This window comes from Ovis canadensis, chromosome 14, assembly GCF_042477335.2.
Source record: "Ovis canadensis isolate MfBH-ARS-UI-01 breed Bighorn chromosome 14, ARS-UI_OviCan_v2, whole genome shotgun sequence".
In the NCBI taxonomy this organism is placed as follows: Eukaryota; Metazoa; Chordata; class Mammalia; order Artiodactyla; family Bovidae; genus Ovis; species Ovis canadensis.
Window position 1 is genome coordinate 42,541,810 of NC_091258.1, and position 25,556 is coordinate 42,567,365.

General features: G+C 37.2%; 1 protein-coding gene across 1 annotated transcript in view; it reads right to left on the bottom strand.

The window, feature by feature from the left end:
• Positions 1 to 202: 202 nt before the first annotated feature.
• The window catches only part of CDH8 (cadherin 8), a 397,524-nt gene continuing 372,170 nt past the window's right edge, over positions 203 to 25,556 (bottom strand). Inside the window, exons 11-12 of the mRNA XM_069548935.1 lie at positions 2,471 to 2,722; positions 203 to 1,034 (exon numbers count right to left, since the gene is read on the bottom strand). Coding sequence (XP_069405036.1) covers positions 541 to 1,034; positions 2,471 to 2,722 — 746 coding nt within the window. The 3' untranslated portion in view covers positions 203 to 540. The remainder of the gene's footprint in view (positions 1,035 to 2,470; positions 2,723 to 25,556) is intronic.

Genomic DNA, 25,556 nt, shown 5'->3' on the forward strand with positions numbered 1-25,556 from the left:
AGCGTACCGTATAATCTAGGAGGCCTCCCAAAACTCCAAAAAGTCAGAATGTACAGCAGACCAAGTATTGCTTTATCATTAGTGGCAGGATCCTTACAGGCGAAGGGGAAAAAACCATTTGCATTTATAAAAATCCTCGCAGAAGACACATATCAGCAGCAAATTTCTTGCAGGTCCATTTTTCTAAGAAAGCACCTTTTTAATTTTGATTTTTTCCTCTTTATATGCCATTCCTCTAAGGAGGAGCCAGGATCCCAATCTTTGTCTCTGGTGGACAGGTAAATATCAAATATCCAAAGACTTCTAGACACTCCACATAATTTAATTCACACTCCACAAGATTTATAACCTCCTAACATATACTTTTTTATTTTTATTATTAACTTTTTGGTTCAACAGTAAAATGTAGTTGAGTTTATAGATGATTGGTGCTAAACTTGCCTCTAAAACAAATAGCCACACTGGTTGTATCTAAGGGGAGTGACCCTAGAATATTACAGAATGCTCAGTTCCCTTTGATTTATTTATTATAATCCACTGTCAAGTTTCTTTGTCACTTTCACCGACAGAGTAGAGTTCGCCCAGTCTCTTAAAGCGGGGACCCCAGTCACTGAGGTAGTCAAAATTCTGGTCCGAGTCTGATGTGGTGGACTCCAAGGAGCTGAGGGAGCCTGCCACGGACCCTCGGCCTTCATAGCCGTAAATCTGAATGGAGTCATATGGTGGGGCTGTGGGGTCATTATCTGCCTCATGTAGCCGCACGTTTATAAATTCATCCACATCAACACCATTTGGAACTGGCGCAAGCCCTTGCCTTGGCATAAACTGCAAATCTGGTTTAATATCTTTACGGGGTAAAAATCCATTAATTCCATCTGGGTTTTGTAAAGTTGCAATGTCAAAAGCCTCTGTGTCTTCTTCCCCTCCTCCTTCGTCATCATAGCGAATGATGTTTTCTCTCACGTCTTCATCATCTTTGATAATGAGTGGCTCGTTTTTGTGTCGCCGCAGAGTTACAAACAGCACCACGATGACTGTAGGAAAAAGGCAAAATAACAATTAGCCAGACAGACATAGAATTTCACAAGTAACACATCGTGTATTTTGAGCAAGGGGCATTATTTAAAAACTTATGAACATGTAACTTTCATGCATTCATTTGGGAATTAAGTAAAGTGCCTTTCTGAAGTATGGGCACTGAATTAGGAGTGAATAGTATTCTAAGTTGCTTCTATTTATTGAATGGTGATGAAGAAGCTGGGCTAATATAACAAGTTTGCATCTATTTATGGTGAAGGCTACATTTAATACCACTGGGAGCTCTGGGGTGAATGAAGCGAAATGGGAAATAGCACAGATAGCATGGGTAGCTCGCTGTGTGTCTTGGGCAGATCATTCAATACTTTTTGACTCCACGCCTCTCTTCTGTAAATAAAAAGGAGCTGAATAGATCACATCGAGTATGTTTTGTGTTTTTCTAATAAGTTCTTCAAGACTGCTTCCAATAAAATAATGTTCATCCACAGACAAAGGGCTATATTAAGGTGAATGTCAGCTTTGAATGGGCAACTTCTTCTCTTGTGTGAAAGTGCTAGTTTTCCTCTACCTGGTAAAGTAGAACTAAAGGTGGGGAAAGGGAAAGGAATGCATTAAAAAAAAAACAAACAAACAAACAAAAAAAAAAACCAGATCAGCCAAACCAAACTTGGGCTAATGGCATCAAATATGGAAGGAAATGATGCTCAAAACAAGATACTGGGTGAGCAGAACTGATGTAACCAGGAAGGTAGTAACTGACATAACCTTTTTCCAAGGGCAGGATAAGATGTATGAATAACTTCTCTTTTGTGTCCTCTTACTGTCTAATGTCATTTTTATAATTGAATTCTTTAGCAGAAAAGTTACAAAAACATTTTCTTAATTTTCAGTCTTCATCTTAATTTGATTTTAGTATCAAGAAAACTGAGAAACACAATGCAGTTTTAAGGAAAAGGTATTTTTTGTTTGCTTGTTTGCTTTCATCTTATCTCACTAAATTTTGTGATTGGATGGATTCAGCAACCCAATCCATACACTATTTAGATAAAAGAGTATTTTGGACGTATGAGAGCCCCCTCTTGAAGTAAACTGGTGTGCATCAGAAGCCCTGCAGGTCTTTTTATGTAACAGTTGCTATTATAACCACATAAAGGTCCATCCCCACTTCCACCACAACTATTTGTAGTTTATCTTTTCACGGGTGATGGAATTGAAAAAGGCAATGAACATTTCTCTCCAACTGGACATTTATTATTGCAATCCTTTTTTTTCCCTCTTGGTGACCTCAAAGCTTGAAGAAGCGGAAAAGAGTTTTTCTTCCAAAGAATATTGACTAGGATTTTCTAGGTCGAGTTAGGGGTCTCTGTCCTTATTTACAGTCATTTATGAACCAGAAAAATGGTGACCATTAGGCTATGAAGAAAGTACATACCTAGCAGCAAAATTATGCATGCTAATATGGCGATTAAGGCGCCCATACTGAGTCCAATTGGAAGTACATAAGCTTCAACATTACAAGACTGGACAACGCCATCACTGCTACAGCCACAGACCCGGATGGTCAGGGTGCTAGTGCTGCTCAGCGGAGGATTCCCACTGTCACTGATTATGATTGGTAAGAGATAGACTTCTTGCTTCTGGCGGTTGAATCCATTATGCTTTGCCAAAATGCTGAGCGAGTTATCTGGAAAAATTAAAATAGTTTGCAACATTTCAAAACTGCTGCCTGAACAACAGCCGTTTGTTTTTCTAGCTCATAAATCCTCTGCAGTCCTCATGACAATCCCAACTCCACTGAACCAGTCATGCTCTCTTCTTCTTCCCTTTTCCCATTTTCCCAATTGGCATGGGCCATACACACCCTAACAGGTTCAAAGATGATGGCCTCAGGATAAACTAATGGAGTTTTACCCTCACCTTGTAAATGCAAAGGATTTCTCTTGCAAAAATAATCTTCAAGTGTCCTTTTATAGAACACAAATTACCTGAAGTCCCCATAAATAAGTTTAATGTTCTTTATCTGGACAATGAAAACTAGGCTATAATTTCACCACATTTGAAAGCCATATTTGAAAAGCTTTATGTTACAAGATAGACTTTATGACACTATGGCATACAAAACAATGCACTTGATTCTCACAGGTACCTATTAATATAAAAAGGGTCATTTATGCTCTAGAGCATTTACATTAAGATACACAAAAGTCCAATTTACTGCCAACTGGAGGAGATATGCCACATATTTTAGAATTCTGTAGAGAAGACTTGTAGTGGTTACACAAATAAGAATTAAATGAGAAGTCATAGGAGCAGGTGATCCATTTTTCATGTATAAATTATATGGAAATGTATACTGTTTATCTGGAGCAACACTTAAGGACACTTAAGGGCATACTTCAGTTCAAAGTAGAACTGACTAGTGAGAAGTGATTGGTCCCATGGTAGCCCTACGAATCTCAAAATTTCACTCCCAAAATGAATTTCAACCGCAACTTTTTGTTGTCATTCATCCCTATGTCATGAACTGTAGCTATATATGTATATGTGTGTATATATATGTCTGTTTTCTCATTTCAATTAATGAAAGACATAGGGTTATTCAGATGGAAACACTGATTATTTCATACTGATATTCAAGCCAAAAACAAATAAATGTAACTTTGATTAATGTGTGCAGTACTATTTGGGCAAAATGATTATTTCAGGGGGATTTTTTCAAATATTGACGAGTTTGCAAACCCCAGAACATTTGTCTGTCTCATTGTTGCATTTTAAGGCAGACATTCCAAGCCACTGCGGTACAGTTCCTGGTCATAGATGCCCCAGTGATTTCTAGAATACTCAAATACATGAACAGATACTCCACTCAAATGATTTTTAGGTAAATGTGTTAAATCTTCTGTACCATATAGTACAATGTGCGGTGCTATGCTGTGTTTGGGCTTCCCTTGTAGCTCAGTCGGTAAAGAATCTGCCTGCAGTGCAGGAGACCCGGGTTCGATCCCTGGGTTGGGAAGATCCTCTGGAGAAGGAAATGGCAACCCACTCCAGTATCCTTGCCTGGAAAATCTCATGGACAGAGGAACTTGGTGGATTGCAGTCCATGGGGTCGCAAAGAGTCAGGCACGACTGAGCGACTAACACACACATGCTGTGTTTAGTTGCTCAGTTGTGTCTGACTCTTTGCAACCCCGTGGACTATAGCCCACCAGGCTCCTCTGTCCATGGGGATTCTTCAGGAAAGATTAGTGAAGTGGGTTGCATCCCCTCCTCCAGGGATCGAACCCAGGTCTCCTGCATTGCAGGCAGATTCTTTACCATCTGAGCCACCAGGGAAGCAAATACCAGAATTCAAAAAATGTGACAGACTTTCCCTAAAATAAATGTATAAATTATATTTGTCTTTGCTTTAAGATATATGCAGACCTACAGTGTCTTGATAGTAAGCAGTTAGAGAGAAAAAAATCTCTGAGTTAACTTTTTTTCCTAAGTTATTTCTGATTGTGTCTCATTATTTAGTAATTTGAAAAGTGAAAAGAGGTCTCTAGTGGAAGTAAGCAGCGATATTCCAAATGATCTAGTAATCTTTATTTCCATGGCATAGAAGGAAATGCCAGTAAGCTAAAAGCAGGAGAACATTATCTCAAAACAGATACCAAATATATAGCTGTGTGTGTTATATTTCCAGAAAGTGTGAGACAAGTTTGAGTACAGTTAATTAGTACAAGGAATATTTGTGGATGGTTTCATATACCATAGTTCAAAACAGAAGATGGGAATTGTTCTTCAAGATGCAATTAATAAAATTACAATGGAGGTTTTTGTCTTTTTGTGGTTAACATTATTTATATGAAAAACTATCTTTGCATAGTCTCTCTTTAAACAATCTATAATGATAATTTAGAAACTGCAGCAGGAGTATTACTCATTGCAGAACAAAGCTATCTTCTTTATTACTTAGAAAAGCATTGATGGGTCTTAGACCTAACTCACACTTATTTTTTTTCTTTTACTATTCCTGGTATCTGCATATGTTGCTCTCTTTCTATATAAAGAAAAATTACTGACTAAGTAAAGGAAGTTCACGGGTCATTTATGATAACTTTCACCTGCTACCTCCAGGCAAAGTCAAGTGCCTATTTGCCTATTAATATTTTTTACCATATTTTCAGTTGGTATTTACATTTATTATTAATTATTTTATTAGGCCAAATTGAATTGTCATTATTTCACAACCCCCAAAAACCCATTGAATATTAGCAGTTTCACATACTTCAAATTCAGGTATTTGAAATACATATTCCTTCTAAATTGCATGTTGCAAATATGTTCAATAAAGTTCTGCTTTATTTCTTTAAAACATATGATGCCTTTTCATTTTATTAAAATTTTAATCTCAATGTAGTCAATTTTATCAGTCTCTTTAATGATTAGTAATTTAGCCTTATTTTTTAAATTATTAATTACATAAAAATTACTTTTCATAAGATGTTGCCTTTCACATTTAAGCAATTGTATGGTATCGATATTTTTCTGTACTGATCATTGATTTTCCCAAGGTTAATTGTGGAGTAATTTATCTCTTACCAACTAACATTCAATTCTCAGTTCTCACAAATCAAAATTTTGTGTATCTTCATCCTTTTAGGCTCTCTATTATGTTCCAGAGCTCTGTTTTTCTAATCTTGTATCAATACTATGCTTTCTATGTATGAAAAATTCATAATAAATCATGATGTTTGTTTTTTCAATTATGTTCTTCTTTAGGAATATTTCAGTTATTCTTGCTCATTTGCTAATCTCTGACAAATGCAGAATAGATTACCAAGTTCCATGAACATTCCTATAAGAGTTTTACTTGAAATTATATTAAGATGTAAATAAATTAAGAGAATTGACAACTTTAGTCTTTTATATCAAGTCTGTGTTTCTTTTTATTTAATATATATTAAAATGTTTTTATTTTAGCTGCAAGATATTTTCACATATTTCATTACACTTAATATTATATATATATAGTTGCTTTAGTACTTATTACCTTTTTAATATTATATTTTCATCTCATTGTTGCTAGTATACAAAATATAACTTTCATATTGGATTTAATTTCAGCCGCCCTTTAAAACATTTTTTTTTTTTTTTTTTTACTTACAGGAATATATCTTAACACAGAGATACATATGAGGAGCATGATAATGTGGAGAATTCTACAGTGGAACTGGAATTACAGTTTATAAAACTTATAAAATAAAATTTAAGCAAACTTAGTTTGCTTAAATAGTTCTGGAGAAGGGCACCAAACAGAGAAACATTTATTCAGGAAGCGTAGTAGAGCCTGGTAGGAATGACTTGAGTATGGTGTTCCAACTACAACCTGGTAGCTAGCTTCTTCACCCTTCTCTCAGCTCTACGAGGTAGAAACTGTACTCCAAACTGGTCCAGCCAAGAGCACAGAGCTTCCTCCCTGCCACAGCTAGCAGTTGCAGGGTGGTGTCACCAGTTCTCACCCTGCTCCTAACTACCTCTTGACAGACTGGGTTCTGAGTTGGTGTGGACAAGGCAGGGTCCCTTTCTTCCTTGCTGCCCCTGCTTGTGCAGCAGAGGCTCTACCTTGGCAAGGCTTCACAGGAATTCAGAGCTTCAGTTGTGCTTGCCCTGAATTATGACAGTGGTTTCACAGTGGGAGAGCCAAGCCAAAAAGACTTGAGGCTACTGTACCCTCATGTCAAGTGCCCAGCTCCTAAAGTAGAGGTGTCACTCAGGGAAATACAGCATCGTCTCCAACTCAGCTTCAAAGCCAGTGGCTCAATGTTTTGCCTCAGTTGAGAAGTAAAGAACCTAGGAACCTAGAAACTAGAAAAGAGCTGGAGAGGAGCCTGCCTGGGTCAGAACAATTCTGAAACACTGAGGGAAATACCTTTCTGAAGGAGCCCAGATTGGGTTGGATCAGTGATTTAGATGATTTCTGAATTAAGAATAATTTAGATGATTTCTGAACTAAGAACAATACAGAAAGCATCTAGCGACTAGTGAAGTGCAACAACTTGGGTGTAGTCAAGGAAAGAGAGAACTCTGCCAAAACCGCTGCCATTGCTGGTGACTGTGGGCAAACCCAAGGCGGGGATCCCTTGAGGTGAAGCATCAAAGGCTTAACATTGTAGAGGGAAGACAGACCACACTAAAATAATCCAGCCAGTTACTAAACAAATGAATGAACAAATTACAATAACATGTCTTGGCTGAAAGGTCAATATCCAGAGTTAATATAATATATTCTCTAAAAATGTCTAGTTTTCAACAAAAGAGTATACGACATTCAAAGAAACAAGAAAGCATGACCCATAAACGGGGTAGGGATGGGAAGTGGGAAGCGGATGGGAGCAGGTTTGCTCCATGAGAGCAAACAAAAATCTAGCTAATCAAAGACTTCTAAGAAACCATTGTAAATGTGTACAAAGAACTGCAGTAAACCATTAAAAAATGAAACGGAGGCATGATGACAATCTCATATCATAGAGAATATAAATACAGAGATAGACATTATTTTTTAAAAAGAACTTAATGGAAGCTATGGAGCTGAAAAGTACAGTAACTAAATGAAAAATTACAATAGCTAAACTGTAAGTCTGAATTGGCAAAGGAAGGCATTAGTGAACTTGGAGATAGATCAATAAAAATTTTGCAAACTGAAGTATATGGGGAAAAAAAGAAAAATGAATAGAGCCCTAGAAATATATGGGACAAAATTAAGTTCACCAATATACCTGCAATGAAAATATGAGGAGACAAAGAAAGAAAAAGGAAAAATACGACCGAAAAACTTCGAAACTTTTTGGAAACCTTAGTTTCCACGTTGAGAAACCAACAAAAATCAAGGTAAACACAAAGACGCTCACAAAGAGACAGAAAGAAGTACTGAAACTAAAAGACAAGAAGAATATTCTGAAAGCAAGAGAAAGTTGACTCATCACTTCCAAGGGAACCTCAATAAGATTAACAACTGAATTTTTAGAGAAACAGTGGACCCAAGAAGAAAGAAGGCTAGCACATTTAAAATGCTCAAATCAAAAATTTTCAACCCAGAATCATGTATTCAGCAAAACTGTCTTTCAAAAAAAATGAAATAGAGATATTCCCGGATAAACAAAAAATTGAGGGAATTTGTCACCAGAAGACATGTTTTAAAAGAAACAAGAAAGGAAGTTCTTCAGACTGAAAGCAAACAACAAATAACCCCAGATGGTAATTCAACTCCACACTAAAAACAAAGAACATCAGGAGAAGTAATTATGTAGTTATAGAAGACAGTATAAATGCATAGTTTTTCTCTTTTCTTAACTTTTAAAAAGCAACTGTATAAAACTGTGCATACATAACATATTGTGGAGCATATAATAACTAAGATTTCAAAAGTAATGATTTGGTATTCCAATATTATACTTTCAGTAATGAATAAAACAACGGCTGCTACTGCTAAGTTGCTTCAGTCGTATCCGACTCTGTGCAACCCCATAGACGTCAGCCCACCAGGCTCTGCCGTCCCTGGGATTCAAGAACCCTGGAGTAGGTTGCCATTTCCTTCTCCAATGCATGAAAGTAAAAAGTGAAAGTGAAGTCCCTCAGTGTCCGACCCTCAGCGACCCCATGGACTGCAGCCTACCAGGCTCCTCCATCCATGGGATTTTTCCAGGCAAGGATAAAACAACTAGTCAGAAGTAAATAAGCAATAGAAGATTTGAACAATGGTATGAATCCACTATACCTAACATATTAATAGAATACTCCACCCAAATACAATAGAATATTCTTCTCAAGTACTCATGGAGCATTCTGCATTATGTATCATAGGATAGGCCATACAATGAACCTCCATAAATTTAAAAGGATGTAAATAATACAAAATGCATTCTCTGACCATAATGGAGTGAAATTAGATATCAATAATAGAAAATAATTGGAGGAAACACAAATATGTGGAAATTAAACAATGTAGTCCTCAATAACCAATGACTTAATAAAGAGATCAAAAGGAAAATTTAAAAAAATATGAGACAACATAAGTGAAAATGCAGTCAATCAAAATTTAATGGATGTAGCTATAGCAGTGCTTAGAGGGATACGTCTAGGGTTAATGCCTATATGAATTTTCTCCTACCTTACTATGCTAACAAGAATCTCAAATATAATTTTTAATATAAGAAATTATGGTACACACGTGTACCTTATTCTTGATATTAAAAAAAGAGAAAATAGCTTTTGACTTTCAGCATTAAGTAAGATAACTGAAGGTGCTTATTTGAAGACACTGTTTATAAAAGTGTACTCTAATTTTTTTTCAATTTAATTTTTTCTTTCATTTATTTGCTTCACAACGATGTAAAGGGGAAAAGTAGTCATATCAAGGACTTAGCTGTTCACTACCTCTAAACTTGGCTTCAGTTATATTATTATGTTATTTAAAAACCTTCATTACAATCCTTCATATGTAGATGCATTTCCATTTTATATCATCTTGTTGTCTTAGAAACTTAACCTGCTCTATCCTATGGCTTCTTATCTTAATTATATTTGCTGCATTTTTTTCTTTTTGAGCATAACACATGTAAGAGGATAATACCTTGATAATGACTTATCAGAGAAAACACAGACATTTTATAAAAATGGAAAATATATGAAACAAAAAAGATGAAATGATCGCTGCAAGTCCATAGACACATAACTAATGATTTTTTTTTAAATTACATCTCTTGAAGTTGAGTATATAGTTACAGAGTTTGACAAATATAGAACAATATTGTACCAAGATTTATTTAAGAAGAAAGTAGGCTCTTAAATTCTCTAGTGTGGACTAATATCCAGCTGGATAGATTAGTATCCAGCTGCTCCCATCTAGTGCAGTTGCATTGCCTTGAGATAGAAACATAAAAACATTATCACCTAGTTCTCTGATACCCTCAATAGGTGGACTATTCCCTAGTATTTTTCTCAGTTAGGGATTTTCCTGTTTCCTCATCCTTTTATAATGTTTTGCTTATGAGCCTTATACCAAGGAAGATGAATGACTCCATTTTCAGAACCTTGCTTCATACTCCACACCCCTTTGTTTCTGTTTATGACCAACTATTGAAGGAAAGATCATGAAAGGGTGTTAAGGTGGACTAATAGCACCAGGCATACTTAAAATGAAAATATGCCTAAGTAGTGGGATCGCTAAGAGTCAGACACGACTGAGCAACTTCACTTTCACTTTTCACTTTCATGCATTGGAGAAGGAAATGGCAACCCACGCCAGTGTTCTTGCCTGGAGAATCCCAGGGACGGGGGAGCCTGGCTGGCTCCCGTCTATGGGGTCACACAGAGTCGGACACGACTGAAGTGACTTAGCAGCAGCAGCAGCAGCAGCAGCAGTGGTATAGTTAGGTTCCTTTCTCCTTGTCTGAGTAATACAAGCGATACACTAAATAAAGGACCAGGTAAACAGTGGGTGCATAGACTTGCTTGCTTTCAGATAGCACATTGCAATTATGCCATTATGTATGAAATTTCTTTCAGATTTTGACAACAGAATAATTTTGAATACAAATAGCTACTTAAGGACTTCCTGGTGGTCCAGTGGTCCCAATGGTGACCAATGGTCCCAATGGTCCCAATGGTGGTCCAGTGGTCCTCTGTGCTCCCAATGCAGGGGGCCCAGGTTCAATCCCTGGTCAGGGAAAGAGATCCCACATGCCGCAACTAAGACCTGGCACAGACAAAGAAATAAATAAATATATTTTTAAAAGTTACTTATATTCTTAGTTTTGCCAAGGTGTTATTCCAAAACACTTGTTATAAACTGGAAATTGCTAGAAGTTGTAACAAAGGCAGCCATCTTAAAATTAAGTTCTTAGAAGTTTTGTGCAATAGTTTTGACTTTATAGAGACAAACAGATAATATTCAATACATTTGTGTATTATCTTGCTAGACTCTAAGCTCCTTGAGGGAGACTAACTAGCCTTTGTCACAGCTCTACTCAGCCTCCAGCATGGGACTTGGGGCAGAACAAAGATGCTTATAACAACATTAGTCACATTGTTTAACCTATATTTCTTTGGTCTTGTCTCTCTTCTTTCTTTCTTTGTTCTAGCCCTCCTGGTCTTTTCTGAGTTAAGCATCTTCTGTCTTCAGAGCTTTTATACGTGCTCTTTTTTTATGCCTGATAATCTCTCTATCCCTCCTCAGCCCTAATTTGAATTATTAATATTCAGGCAATCTTTATGTCTGTGCTTAAATATCACTTCTTTGGGGAAAATTTCCTTTACTAGTCATCCCCAATCTCCCCAGATAAATTAGTTATATAATCTTCTAAAAACTTTTTCAATTTCATCAAAACACTCATCGCAAAAAATGTTGTCATAATGGGTATATGCTAGACCACTGGGGATACAGAAATGAACTAGGAACTTCCAAGCAACAAATAACCAATTTAAGATGCATAATGAATACTAAGCAAATATTTGCTGAATAAATAAATGAGCAAGTAATCATTACCCATATTTTGTGAGACTCATATTTATTTCCATTTATGTTATTTTGTCATAGAGGATTATATTATGGTTCAAATAAATCAGTGAGAAGGTTTCGTTTCAGGCTATTGGAAAGAATGTATAGCCAGAGTCTTCTATGGAAATTTAAGAGAAATATTGATGGTTTTCAAGTCTTTCCCTGGACCTGCCTAATATCCTGTAACATGAACAATAAACTGAGGATACTTATATTCAAGTAGAGAAGACTCAGGGAGGAAGAAACATTGCTCTAAAATATCTGAAACACCATCATTTAAAGAGGTACACACCAGAATTCTGTTTTACTGAGTTGAAACTGGATGACTTAGTCCTACATTCAGGAAAGGGCTCCTAATCCAAGTAAGTATCTTCTCTGGTTTCTAGAAAGAATTTCCACTTGATTCTTGATATTCAGTCTTTGAATGATTTGGAATTGGAAATCAAATGACCTTTCTTCAAAGGTACATTAGTACCCTTATAAGAAAAATTTCCTTTAGTAAATAAATTAATAAGTGTTTGTTATAGTCTGAACTTGTGTGACTCAAGAATTCATATGTTGAAACTCTGACTCCGCCCCCCACACCCCCACCATTGTGGCTGTCTTTGGGGATAGAGTCTTAAAGGGTGTTCAGTTCAGTTCAGTTTGGTTCAGTCGCTCAGTTGTGTATGATTCTTTGTGACCCAAGGACTGCAGCACACCAGGCTTCCCTGTCTATCACCAACTCCTAGACTTTATTCAAACTCATGTCCATTGAGTGGGTGATGCCATCCAACTATCTCATCTTCTGTCGTCCCCTTCTCCTCCCACCTTTAATTTTTCCCAGCATCAGGGTCTTTTCAAATGAGTCAGCTCTTAGCATCAGGTAGCCAAAATATTGGAGTTTCAGCTTCACCATCAGTTCTTCCAATGAATATCCAGGACTGATTTCCTTTAGGATGGACTGGTTGGATCTCCTTGCGGTCCAAGGGACTCTCAAGAGTCTTCTCTGACACCACAGTTCAAAAGCATCAATTCTTCAGCGTTCAGCTTTCTTTATAGTCCAACTCTCACATCCATACATGACCACTGGAAAAACCAAAGCCTTGACTAGACAGACCTTTGTCGGCAAAGTAATGTCTCTGCTTTTGAATATGCTATCTAGGTTGGCCATAACTTTCCTTCCAAGGAGTAAGCGTCTTTTAATTTCATGGCTGCCATCACCATCTGCATTGATTTTGGAGCCCAAGAAAATAAAGTCTGACACTGTTTCCCCACCTAGTTCCGATGAAGTGATGGGACCAGATGCCATGATCTTAGTTTTCTGAATGTTGAGCTTTAAGCCAACTTTTTCACTCTCCTCTTTCACTTTCATCAAAATGTTCTTTAGTTCTTCAGTTTCTGCCTTAAGGGTGGTGTCATCTACATAACTGAGGTTATTGATATTTCTCCTGGCAATCTTGATTCCAGCTTGTGCTTCATCCAGCCCAGTATTTCTCATGATGTACTCTGTGTATAAGTTAAACAAGCAGGGTGACAATATACAGCCTTGACATAACTCCTTTTCCTATTTGGAAACAGTCTGTTGTTCCATGTCCAGTTCAAACTGTTGCTTCGTGACCTGCACTACAGATTTCTCAAGAGGCAGGTCAGGTGGTCTGATATTCCCATCTCTTTCAGCATTTTCCACAGCTTCTTGTGAGCCACACAGTCAAAGGCGTTGGCATAGTCAATAAAGCAGAAATAGATGTTTTTCTGGAACTCTCTTGCTTTTCAATGATCCAGCGGATGTTGGCAATTTGATCTCTGGTTCCTCTGCCTTTTCTAAAACCAGCTTGAACATCTGGAAGTTCACAGTTCATGTATTTCTGAAGCCTGGCTTGGAGAATTTTGAGCATTACTTTACTAGCTTGTGAGATGAAGGAAGTAATTAAGATTAAAGAAGATTATAAGGGTGGGTCCTGATCCTATAGGGTGGTGTCTATAGAATATAGAGATGTCAGAGAGCTCTTTCTCTATCTATGAGGAAACAAAGAAAAGGTCATGAGAATGTACAGAGAGATGGTGACCATCTATAAGCAGTTTAAAAAAGAGGGTTCAGGATGAATCCTATCTTGCCTACACTTTGATCTTGACTTCCTGTCCTCTGGGACTGTGAGAAAACTGTGTTGTTGAAGCCACCAGTCTGAAGCATTTTGCTGCAGCAGGCTTGCTGCTGCTGTTGCTGCTAAGTCGCTTCAGTCGGGTCCTACTCCGTGCGACCCCATAGATGGCCTCCCATCAGGCTCCCCTGTCCCTGGGATTCTCTGCAAGAACACGAGTAGGTTGCCATTTCCTTCTCCAATGCATGAAAGTGAAAAGTGAAAGTGAAGTTGCTCAGTCATGTCCGATTCTTAGTGACCTCATTGACTGGCTACCTAGATAATGCTATATTTACTTATTAGTTCTATATGCATATTCCTTCCCTTCTTCCTTTTCCCTCCTTCCCTCCTCCCTCTCTCCCTTCCTTCCATTTACTTTTTGTGTGTTTTAATAAAACCATAGTGGCCATTATTATTGTTTATAGTATTTAAATATCCCATTTCTCTCTACATTGTCTTTTTCTTCAGATGAAACAAAGCCGGCAAACCTAAATTCTCTATTTGTTTCAGGGTAGTTTATCTATTATTGTTGCCCTGATACAGAAAGTTTACTTTGGTCTAGGTCCCCTTTATTTGAAATCATAGAATTATAGCTATTGTTCATCCAGTTAGATAAAAGCCTAAGCAACAAGGAGCCAGAGTTAATGAAGGCACTTACCAGACAAATGTTTATGACAAAGGAATAGATGAAAAGAAGATCAGTAGATATTATGCCTTTTTGAGAAATGTCTCCTGTCATTTTACTTGCAAATTTAATTCATTTTTTCTTGGTAAAATCAAATGGAATGGAAATGGCAAGAAGGCCAAAACAAAGGGAAAATGGTGCTCTGCTCAGTAGGTATGGACAAGAAATTTGATTAAGTTCTTAGCACTGTGTTGTGTCTGTTTATTTCTAAAAACTTAGCAAAGCAATGAAGATATCAAATCCATTGGTTTCAACATAGTAGATATATGCCTATATATAGTGTATAATATCTAAGAATATGATGCATGTGAGGTCGCTCAGTTGTGTCCAACTCTTCACGACCCCATGGATTGCACCCGACCAGGCTCCTCTGTCCGTGGGATTTTCCAGGCAAGAGCACTGGAGTGGGGTGCCATTGCCATAGATCATAGCATTTCCACTGCATTTATGTATTTTTACTTCAAACACTGAGTTTGGTTGGAAACAATCAGACTCTAATGCATTGATAAAAATTAAGACTCTGTGAAGCCAGTCTCCTCCGGTACCTTTATAATTTTCCACATGATTCATTGAAAGTTTACCAAATACCAAGTATGCCACATGCAATTGGACATTCTAAGTCACCTAATTACATCATTTGTCATCCCCCCCCCCTTTTTTCTCATTAAACCATTCACCATGCCACCTGATGTCAATAATCTCAATGTTTATCTTAATGTTGCATGCTCAGTTGCTCAGTTGTGTCCGAATGTTGATTCATTTCCAAATCTCCTGTGTGTGTGTTAAGTCGCTTCAGTCATGTCTGACTGTTTGTGGCCACATGGACTGTAGCCTGCCAGGCTCCTCTGTCCATGGGATTTTCCAGGTAAGAATACTGGAGTGGGTTGCCATTTCCCTCTCCATCCAAATCTCCTAATATTTGATAATAAAGTGTATATATCTAGCCATAAAATATTGACCAAGGTTAACTTTGACTTTAGAAAACTATCACTGTGAATTCTTTCAGAAGTTGTTAGACTAATTCCAAAGTTAATGTTTAGTCAGCATTTTACAATTACATATATTAAAAAATTAGCACTTTTTTAAACAGAAAAGTAAAGCTTATTCCTCTATAACCATGCACTACAATTCTGTAAATATTTGCAAAATTGACATCTGGCAGATGAAATGTACAGAGGATGAGCTATGATTTTCACTTTACAAAAGCTAGGATTTTTTAAAGTAATCTATGAAATTTAAGCATGTTCCAAAATTCTTTAAGAAGGCACATACACTGTTTTGGGTGGGGGGTTTGGCTGTGCTGGAGCTTCGTTGCTGCGTGGCAAGAGTGTGTTACTCTCTTGTTATGATGGAAGGGGTTCAGTAGTTATGGCACGTGGACTCCGTCGTTGCGGCTCCTGGACTCTAGAGCACAGGCTCAAGAGTTGTGGCTCGGGCTTAGTTGCTCTGTGGCATGTGGATCAGAGATTGAACACCTGTCTCCCACACTGACAGGCGAGTTCTTTACAGTAAGCCACCAGGGCAGCCCTAACTGTTTCTAAATGGACGATATCAAAGGAAATTTTTTTCTTAGACATCTGAAGATGGTGTTTAGTGTAGTGGTCTGAATGGTGACCTCCAAGGAGACATGTTTATGTTCTTTTCCTTGGAATCTGTAAATGTTACCTTACTTGAAAAAGGGTCTTTGCAGATGCAATCAAGTTAACAATCTTAAAATGAAGAGTTTATCTGGGATTACCAAATGGGTCTTAAATCCAATAGCATGTATCTTTATAAGAAAGTTTGTTAACATGTGTCCTTGTAAGAGTAAGTCAGAGGGAGACTTAAGGCAGAAAAAAGGAAGAGAGAATGTGACCACAGAGGCAGATGTGGACATGTGGCCACAACCATGGAATGCCTGCAGTGAATAGAAGCTGCAGGAGAATGAATTCTCCTCTAGAGTCTCTAAAGAGACTGATGCTGCCAACACCTTGATATTAGACTTCTGGCTCCTACACTGGGAAAGAATGCATCTCTTGTTTTAAGCTTCTCAGTTTATGATTATTTGTTATGGCAGCCCTAGGAAACTAATATAATCAATAAGTCTGATTAACTATTATTGACAGAGGCAAGGAAGACATTCTTATGTTCATTAAACACATGATAAACAAGTTTTTTGAATAATAGAATCATTTACTCAAGGTTTCTTAGCTGACTGTTAAGAATTACTACCAAGTCCAATGTATTCCTACACTTCCTCTATTATCTTAGCAAAAGTCCCCTAAAGAAGGAAGTAGAAGTGGGCTCTAAGAAGGTTATATTGAAGCTCAAAGATAAGATAAAGAGAAAGTGTGCCAAGGGCAGTTTCTCCAGTCCGTAACACCTTTATCAGAGACAAGGGGAAAATTAAGTGGTCGAGGCCACAGGCAGGCAGTATTATAACAGCATCCAAAAGTATTCGGTACAACACTCTATGGGCTTTCCTGGTAGCTCAAATAGTAAAGAATCTACCTGCAATGCAGGAGACCCAAGTTTGATCCCTGAGTCAGGGAGATTCCTTGGAGAAGGAAATGGCTACTCACTCCAGTATAAGACGTAAAGTGAAAGTCACCGAAAATGGTACAAATCCATTTTCCTTTGCCATCTCCCATGCCTCCATCTTGAAGTCTTTCAAATCCATGCTGACACATTCAGTTCATTCTGTCTTCAGTTATTCAGTTCCTACTGTATCCAAGACATCGCTGTGAGAGGAAAGTCTTCTTGGGCACATATTCACCCAGCATGCTGCGATGCAGTCAGGGGTGATGGTTCTGTCTCACCAGCTGGAAGGTCCTTGAATGCAGAGATTTTGTCTTAAGTGAATGTCTCCTATTGTCTACCACGTGTGGCACATATGGCAGTCTCTGTGGTAAGATTTTAATGAATCTTTGTTGAATGAATAAATGGGTGGCTTTATTGTTGTTGTTGTTTATGATTACCGATCTCAAGGAACATCTGACTCAGAGGGGAGAGAAAATAGCATGTTAACAGCAAGTTAAAATGTGAGTCAGCTGATGATCATTCTCTAACCGTGATCCCTGTCCTTTGATCTCTGCTCTTATATCCCCTGTGGTCCTCTATGCCATCTGTCCTTGTTTGTTGTTTAGTCGCTATGTCGTGTCCAAATCTTTTGTGATCCTATGGACTACATAGCCCACTAGGCTCCTCTGTCCATGGGATTTCCCAGGCAAGAATACTGGACTGGGTTGCCATTTCCTTCTCCAGAGGATCTTCCCCAAACAGGAACTGAACCCGTGTCTCCGGCATTGCCATCTGTACCTTTCATCATAGACACAAATGAGAGGGGCTTTAAGGAAAGAGTAGAATGTGAGCTGGGTTTGGAGGCAAGGGCTGGTTTGTTAAATGGCAGAAATACAGAGAACAGCATCGCCTCTTGTCCCTATAATTACCATTTTTCTGTTCCATAACATTCTGTTCTCAACCTTTTTTTCTAACTGCTTCGTGATTTGTTTGAGTCTACTTCTTACCTGATTTCAGACAATATTTATTGTATTGGTACCTCATTTACCAGATAATATTTATCTAAAATATTAGCCCTATGCCTCCTCTGCCTACCTACTGGGTACATCCACTTGGATGGTCATTATCACAAATTCAGTCTATCAACCGTGGAACTAATATCATGCAATGCCCATTCTTCTCCATTTCCAAAAATCTGTTTCTTGATCCCATTTCTCATATCAATTTTGTGGCTATGTAATTTTATATACATCTTCCCCCTTGTATCTGATAACTTCACATCTTCCTTTGTTAATGTGAGGGAAGTTCTGATTCAGTAATCATCTGAAAACTGAAAATTTCCTTTATGAAGGAAGTAACAGGAACAAACAGAATCCTGAGGATTCTTGGCATATCTAATTCAGAGACGTAATGGAGATTTGATTATAAAGAAAATGCAAAGCAAATATAGTAGTTTTCGTTTGTTGAACAAATACATAACAGTCATCAGTGAATATGAGTAAGTCAGGGTGTTACAAGAGACCCAGAATGCAAAGCAGTACTTTGAAAGTCCAAGATATATCCACTCCTACATAAATACAATGCAATGAGAGGATCATATGTCACTAATGTTACATATATTACTACATTAATTTTGAAAGTAAAGTGTCTATTATATACGAGATTCTGATATATTTCGTTCATCTTAACATTCTAAATTCAAGAATTTTCATTTATTTATTTTTGATATGGATGATTTTTAAATTATTTGAGTTTGTTACAATGCTCTCTCTGTTTTATGTTTCTCTTTCTTGGCCTTGTGACATGTGGGCTCTTATCTCCCCAACCAGGGATCAAACCTGTTCCCCCTGCAATGGAAGGCGAAGTCTTAACCACTGGACTGCTAGGAAAGTCCCAGACCTTTTTAATGATCTGAGCAAATATTCATACAAACAAAAGCCAACTGAAAAATTCAGATACAAATAGATAGCTGGGCATGTTAAAAATGCATATTCTGGGATTTTACTGTGAATGGACTGAATGAGAATTTCTGGGGCTAGGCCCTGGACATCTGCATTTCAAATAAAGTTTGTTTGCATAAAAATCTTCTGAGATGCCTGAGAGCCATTCTACTCTGTTCCTCCCTTAGGTGTGAGCAGTGGTTAATGGCTTGGCCAAGCCTTCAGAGGCTCCACTGGGGAAGCTATTATGCTCTGGGTTCTGTAATCCAGCAGGGGTAGCGGCTGATAGCAATTTTCCTGCATAATTCCTTCTTTTCTGGTTTAGGGGTAAAATAGCTGCTAAAAAAGAAGGGAAATGATGCAAGAAAATGTGGCATCCTACAGCGAGCTGAAGTCCAGTGTTTGTCGTTGAATCATTTTAAAGTTTAATAAGTTATATTAAAATAGCTTGGCTAAACATATATCTTTGGGCAGAAGTCTTAATATACAGTGAAGGCAAGAGGATGGAAGGCAGTTATGTAGATAAAATTATCATGCAAATAGTGGTCACATTATCATTCCTCCCAGGTTGCTGAGAATGGCACGTGCTTTTGAATCTTAAAATCCACGTTCTTTATAGTCTTGGAAATAGTACTGTTTTGATCATACAAAAATGACTTTACATTAAAGGTCAAACTGATTTGCTTTTCCTCAAATTCACCCACATATTAACAGGTTAAAATACAGATGGCGAGAGCAGAAATAAAATGATCGAAGAAAAAGATACCTGTGTAGGTCACCCTTATGATTGAAATAGGAATCACATCAAACTCATTCAAACTCTTTTTATTGAAAATATAATCTGATAAAATTCCCTATTGTTATACACTGTGGAGAAATCTGAATACATTTTCAAGTCATGCATGATTTCATTTTAATACTTTCTTTTGAAATAAAAGGAATTTTTTGATGAGTCTTTTAAAATATTCTCAAGATGATATTTGATTTTCCAAGCTTACCACCCCCACTGACAATAAATGTATGGTATTTCCTGAGAATGAGCAGTGGTATAGAGATCCCTACCATTGGATTCTTCAATTTTGGAATTTTAAGAAGAATGCTTAACAAATAAAGAGACTTATAAGGGAATTTGTTCTCTTTTTAACACTCTAATTCCTGAAAAGTTTATATTAGGTGTAATTTCTTTAGGATGTGTATTTCAGAATGTTGTATTAATGTTTGGGCTCTGGAATCATTCCTAATTGTGTTTCCATCCTAATTTTATTTCTTACCTGATTGCATTTTTAAATAATTTCCCCAAAGTCATAGCAGATACACTTATTGTGCCCAAACTGCTAATTAAGGAACTGAGCATCAGGAGGTGTTTGAGGAGCAAATGTGGGTTTTCATGTAAAGTACATTTTCAAGTTCTGAAGTGTGCAGTGTTTAATGAAACTTAAAACAATAGTCATTATTATTCATACATGTAAGATTATCCCTTACTTTAGTTTTGAAATAAAGCAAAGCATTGCAATCTTTTAAGAATATTTGGATTTTATACTTTCATACTTTCCAATGAATTTCTATTCCAAAGCATCAAACTAAAGCATCAAGTAACATACAACTAAATTATAAAGTAAAATATAAGGTTAAAAAAAAAGGAGAAAATATGTGTTAAGTAGAGTACAACTCTACTTAAAAGTGTTTATCATAGTCAATTATATGTCAATAAAGATGACTTTTAAAAATCTGACATTTAATTTAAAACGTCTGCTGTCTCTAGTCTTAGTTTTGCTTCCAGCTTTGGAAGACAGCCCTCCAAAAGCAGGATATAATTGTCTTTTGTCTCTATTCTTTTACTCTCTTTCAGTCAAGTATTTGCTATATGTAATTCTGTCCATGGAACACAAGAATCAAAGAAAAGGGCATACTCTTCCAGGGCTAATATAGGTATAATTTGTCGCTGATGCCCTAAGAAAGGAAGACATAAAGTGCTAGTACTTTTACTTACTGGGATTTTTCATATGTTCTTCATTCTCCCACTGGGAACCTCAACTTTCTTTTTTGTTAACTTCCAACTTTAACTCAGCTGATGCAAAGAAAACTTCCCCTAAAAAATCTCCAGCTCAGCTCTTTCGCTTATCATATTTGGGTCCTTCAGTCTTTCTAGGACTAAGTTCTTTTTTTTTTTTTTTTTAGATGATCCCACATTTGGTTGCCCTATTATACAAATTAGAAACTGGTACCACCTGTCAGTGGATAAATGACAATAACACATTTAGAAAATTAAAAATAGAACTGGCTATCGAAACATAGTGGAGATGAAAGGTTAGCCTATATCAGTTTTGCTGACAAGTGCTCAGTCATGTCCAATTCTTTACAACCCCATGGACTGTAGACGGCCAGATTTCTCTGTCCATGGGATTTTTCCAGGCAAGAACACTGGAGTGGGTTGCCATTTCCTTCTCCAGGGGATCTTCCAAACCCAGGGATCGAACTCACATCTCTTGTGTCTAATGAATTGGCAGGAGGATTCCTTACCACTCGTGCTACCTGGGAAGCCTTCTATATCAGCAAACCTATTCATCATTTGAAGGTGATAGCATTGTTCTAAAATTCGATAGTAGTGATAGTGGCACAACTTTGTAAATTTACTAAAAAATCCCTTAAATTTCACCATAAAATAAGTGAGTTTTATGAAATGTAATCTATATCTCAAAAGGCCATTTTAAAACTTTGAAAAATAAAAACGATATTGTCACATTTGAGGATTCATATGAGAGAGCTGCACATCCTTTAAAGATTGGAAGAGCATTGCAAAGTCAGCATCATGACCTTAAGGCCAATGCACAGAACGTTTCTTTGAGCAATACTGTGCATGGATTGACAGCTGACAGCATTTGGCTCCTAAAATTAGGAGTCCTCTACAGTAATCTGGATGATCCTACCAGTATGCATAATGCTTTGCAAAAACTGTAGAAACTTTCACTGAATCTCTGGAAAAATAATCTCTCTGAGTAAAGAAGGATAAGCTTCTGAAGATATTCCACATTTTGAAAAATAGATATTCACACTACTTGATAAGTAGATCCTGCTGTTTAACTCGCTTTGCTATAACAGAAAGGAGCTTATTTCAGTCTTTTGTGTGTGTGTATGGAAAGTGAAATTTAAGCCAATCTTCTGAAAAGAGTTACAGCATTTTCCTTTTACAAGAAGCCATTTAAGACTAAAAACAGTTTCTGTGGACATTTAACAGCTCATTAATTTTTTGTGATCAGAAGCAATGAGAGTTTATTTATTACAAAAACTAGTAATTTTATTTTTTTTTAATTTTAGATGGAAGATATTAAAAGTCTAAGGATAAATGAAATTGGTTCAAAAAGACTCCCGAGAGATGTCATATATGAATTTTCAGCTAATTGCTCTGCATTCTTACTTTTAAACACTCATTTGCCAAGATCTCAATACCCAGGGCAATATGTAGAAGCAATGCTTTAAATTCTTGTGTTAATTTTATTATCATGTTTTTGCAGTTGAGTATTTTCCAGTTTTTTGTTTTTCTTTTTAGTTCTTACTACACATGCAATTATATCCTCCAATTCATTATATTTATGGTGTTTTTCCTCAATTATTCTTCTCCTTCTCCACAGCCCTTATATTAAAAGCAAAGATGTTTTTGAGAAAATACAGCACTTGTTCTCTGACCTGTGTTTGTTTCCTTGTAAATTCTTGTTCCTATCCAATAAGCTAAGAGAACATCTGTAAAGGTCCTGTATAGCTTTTGGGATAATGATTGACCTCCTGTGTGTGGGCTGAAATGGTTGGTTTGCCAGTGGCAATTCACAGTGAAAGTACATGGTAGTTTTTAACATTTCCCAGTAATAACTAGTTCTGCATTAAACTATTTATTCTATATGTACAAACAGTTTTTACATTAAAAAGGAGCCTAGATAAAATATACTAAAATGTTGAAAGATGAATAATATCCTATCTAGGACTTGCTTCAGGGAAGTACAAGTCAAGAAAAGTGGTCAGAAGATACATGAAATAAGCTTGGCATAAGCTGACAGTTTTGAAATTTCAGATATGGGTATGTGGTATTCAATAAGTTTTATACACATTTGATATTTTCTGTATTAAATGTTAAAAAATAAATAACCTAGATAGTTATTTTCTAATTATATCTTTGCTCTTTAGAAACTTTGTGGACTTGGTCAAGGTGGTCAGCCTTTTTTAATTTCTAGTCCTGTAACTGAATAATGCCATGATAAGATACAACCTGTAGAAGGTGTAGAAAGATCAAATACTATTGTATATTAAAACCTATAGCACAATACCAACCCGAAGGTCAGTAAATGGCACACATGATTTAATTTCATGGACCTTTACAGGAACGCATTTTACTTTTAAATGAGAATTTGATGACATAATATATGTAGATCCCCAAGTACAGTATCATGCTTACAAGAGTCATTGAAGTGCAAATTTGAATTCCCAGCTCTCTTTGGCATGCCTTAACCAACCACAATCAGGGATTACCTGACAAGCATGTTGAAAGGAGCCCTTACAAGTACACTATTTGGGTTTTTTAAAGTGTCAAAGGACATTGGAGTATCATGTATTTATTAGAGGTGTTGATTGTAGATATTTATTGCATCATGCATTACAGTCACTGATATCTTTGTTGAGTTCATAGTCACAAATCTGACTGTCTTCCCATTAAGGGTCTTATATTAATAGAAAGATTCTAAAATCCATTTGAGCTTCTTGTTGCTCAGCTGCAACCTTACTATAAAAGACATTAATTTATTCACCCTCATCAACTTTGAGGAAAGGTAGACCCTGTATTTGGTAATTCTAGAAAAGCCAGTGAAACATGGAGCAGAGATCTTTGAGAATACCCTCCCTCCAGAATTAGCTTATTACAGGACTACGTCAAGGCTGTATATTGTCACTCTGCTTATTTAACTTATATGCAGAGTACATCATGAGAAATGCTGGGCTGGAAGAAGCATAAGCTGGAATCAAGATTGCCAGGAGAAATATCAATAACCTCAGATATGTATATAACACAACCCTTATGGCAGAAAGTGAAGAGGAACTAAAAAGCCTCTTGATGAAAGTGAAAGAGGAGAGTGAAAAAGTTGGCTTAAAGCTCAACATTCAGAAAACGAAGATCATGGCATCTGGTCACATCACTTCATGGGAAATAGATGGGGAAACAGTGGAAACAGTGTCAGACTTTATTTTGCGGGGCTCCAAAATCACTGCAGATGGTGACTGCAGCCATGAAATTAAAAGACACTTACTCCTTGAAAGAAAAGTTATGACCAACCTAGATAGCATATTCAAAAGTAGAGACATTACTTTGCCAACAGAGGTCCGTCTAGTCAAGGCAATGGTTTTTCCTGTGGTCATGTAGGGATGTGAGAGTTGGACTGTGAACAAAGCTGAACGCCAAAGAATTGATGCTTTTGAACTGTGGTGTTGGAGAAGACTCTTGAGAGTCCCTTGGACTGCAAGAAGATCCAACCAGTCCATTGTGAAGATCAGCCCTGGGATTTCTTTGGAGGGAATGATGCTAAAGGTGAAACTCCAGTACTTTGGCCACCTCATGCGAAGAGTTGACTCATTGGTAAAGACTCTGATGCTGGGAGGGATTGGGGGCCGGAGGAGAAGAGGACGACAGAGGATGAGGTGGCTGGATGGCATCACTAACTCGATAGACGTGAGTCTGAGTGAACTCTGGGAGTTGGTGATGGACAGGGAGGCCTGGCGTGCTGTGATTCATGGGGTCGCAAAGAGTCGGACACGACTGAGCCACTGAACTGAACTGAACTGAATGGTGTTCAGAAGAGATGGTTTCTTTTGTATTGTCTTTTCTTCTACTTTTCCACAAATTTATAAGATTTTATAAATATGGCATGAATGATGATACTATGATACTAGGCAATCATACTTCCTTTCAAAATTTGAGATCAGTTATACATTCTTGCCTTTGTGGTTAGAAGACTAGGTTAGGAAATAGAACTAAAACCAATAAGCAAGTCATTATTACAGTGTGACGATAGTGTATAAATCACTGTGCTGCAATAGCTCGGATTATTCACCCTCATTCATTCATTCACCAGCCATTTATTGAGAAGAACTTTGTGAAAGTTTTTCTATAGACTATGCATTAAATAATAAAGAGAGAGAAATCGCTGTCATGTCCAACTCTTTGCGACCCCATGGACTGTAGCCTACCAGGCTCCTCAGTCCATGGAATTTTCCAGGCAAGAGTACTGGAGTGGGTTGCCATTTCCTTCTCCAGGGGATCTTCCCAACCCAGGGATCAAACCCGGGTATCCCACATTGCAGGCAGATGCTTTACCATCTGAGCCACCAATGATTGAGGTATTACATAATAGATATGTCAATGAAAAGATATAGCTGCTGTCATGGAGTTTATAATCCAGTTAGAGGCTTAATTAAACAAGAACAATAATAACAAATGCAGAAATCACACACAGATTTCATTAACTACATTTTTGGTATGTGCTGTGTAAGAAGGAAGCCAGGATACGTTGTAGGTCTATGTCAAAGGCCCTTAAAGCCAACCTGAAGCCTAATTCATCACTGAGACTATGCCAGTTATTTGACTTCCGGTACTCAAATCCATCTCCTGATGGCCCAGTGCTCTGCTCTGTATTGTAGGAGGTGCTGAGCTAACAGATCCAGTATCATCCTGTTTGGCTGGTTTCAACCAATCA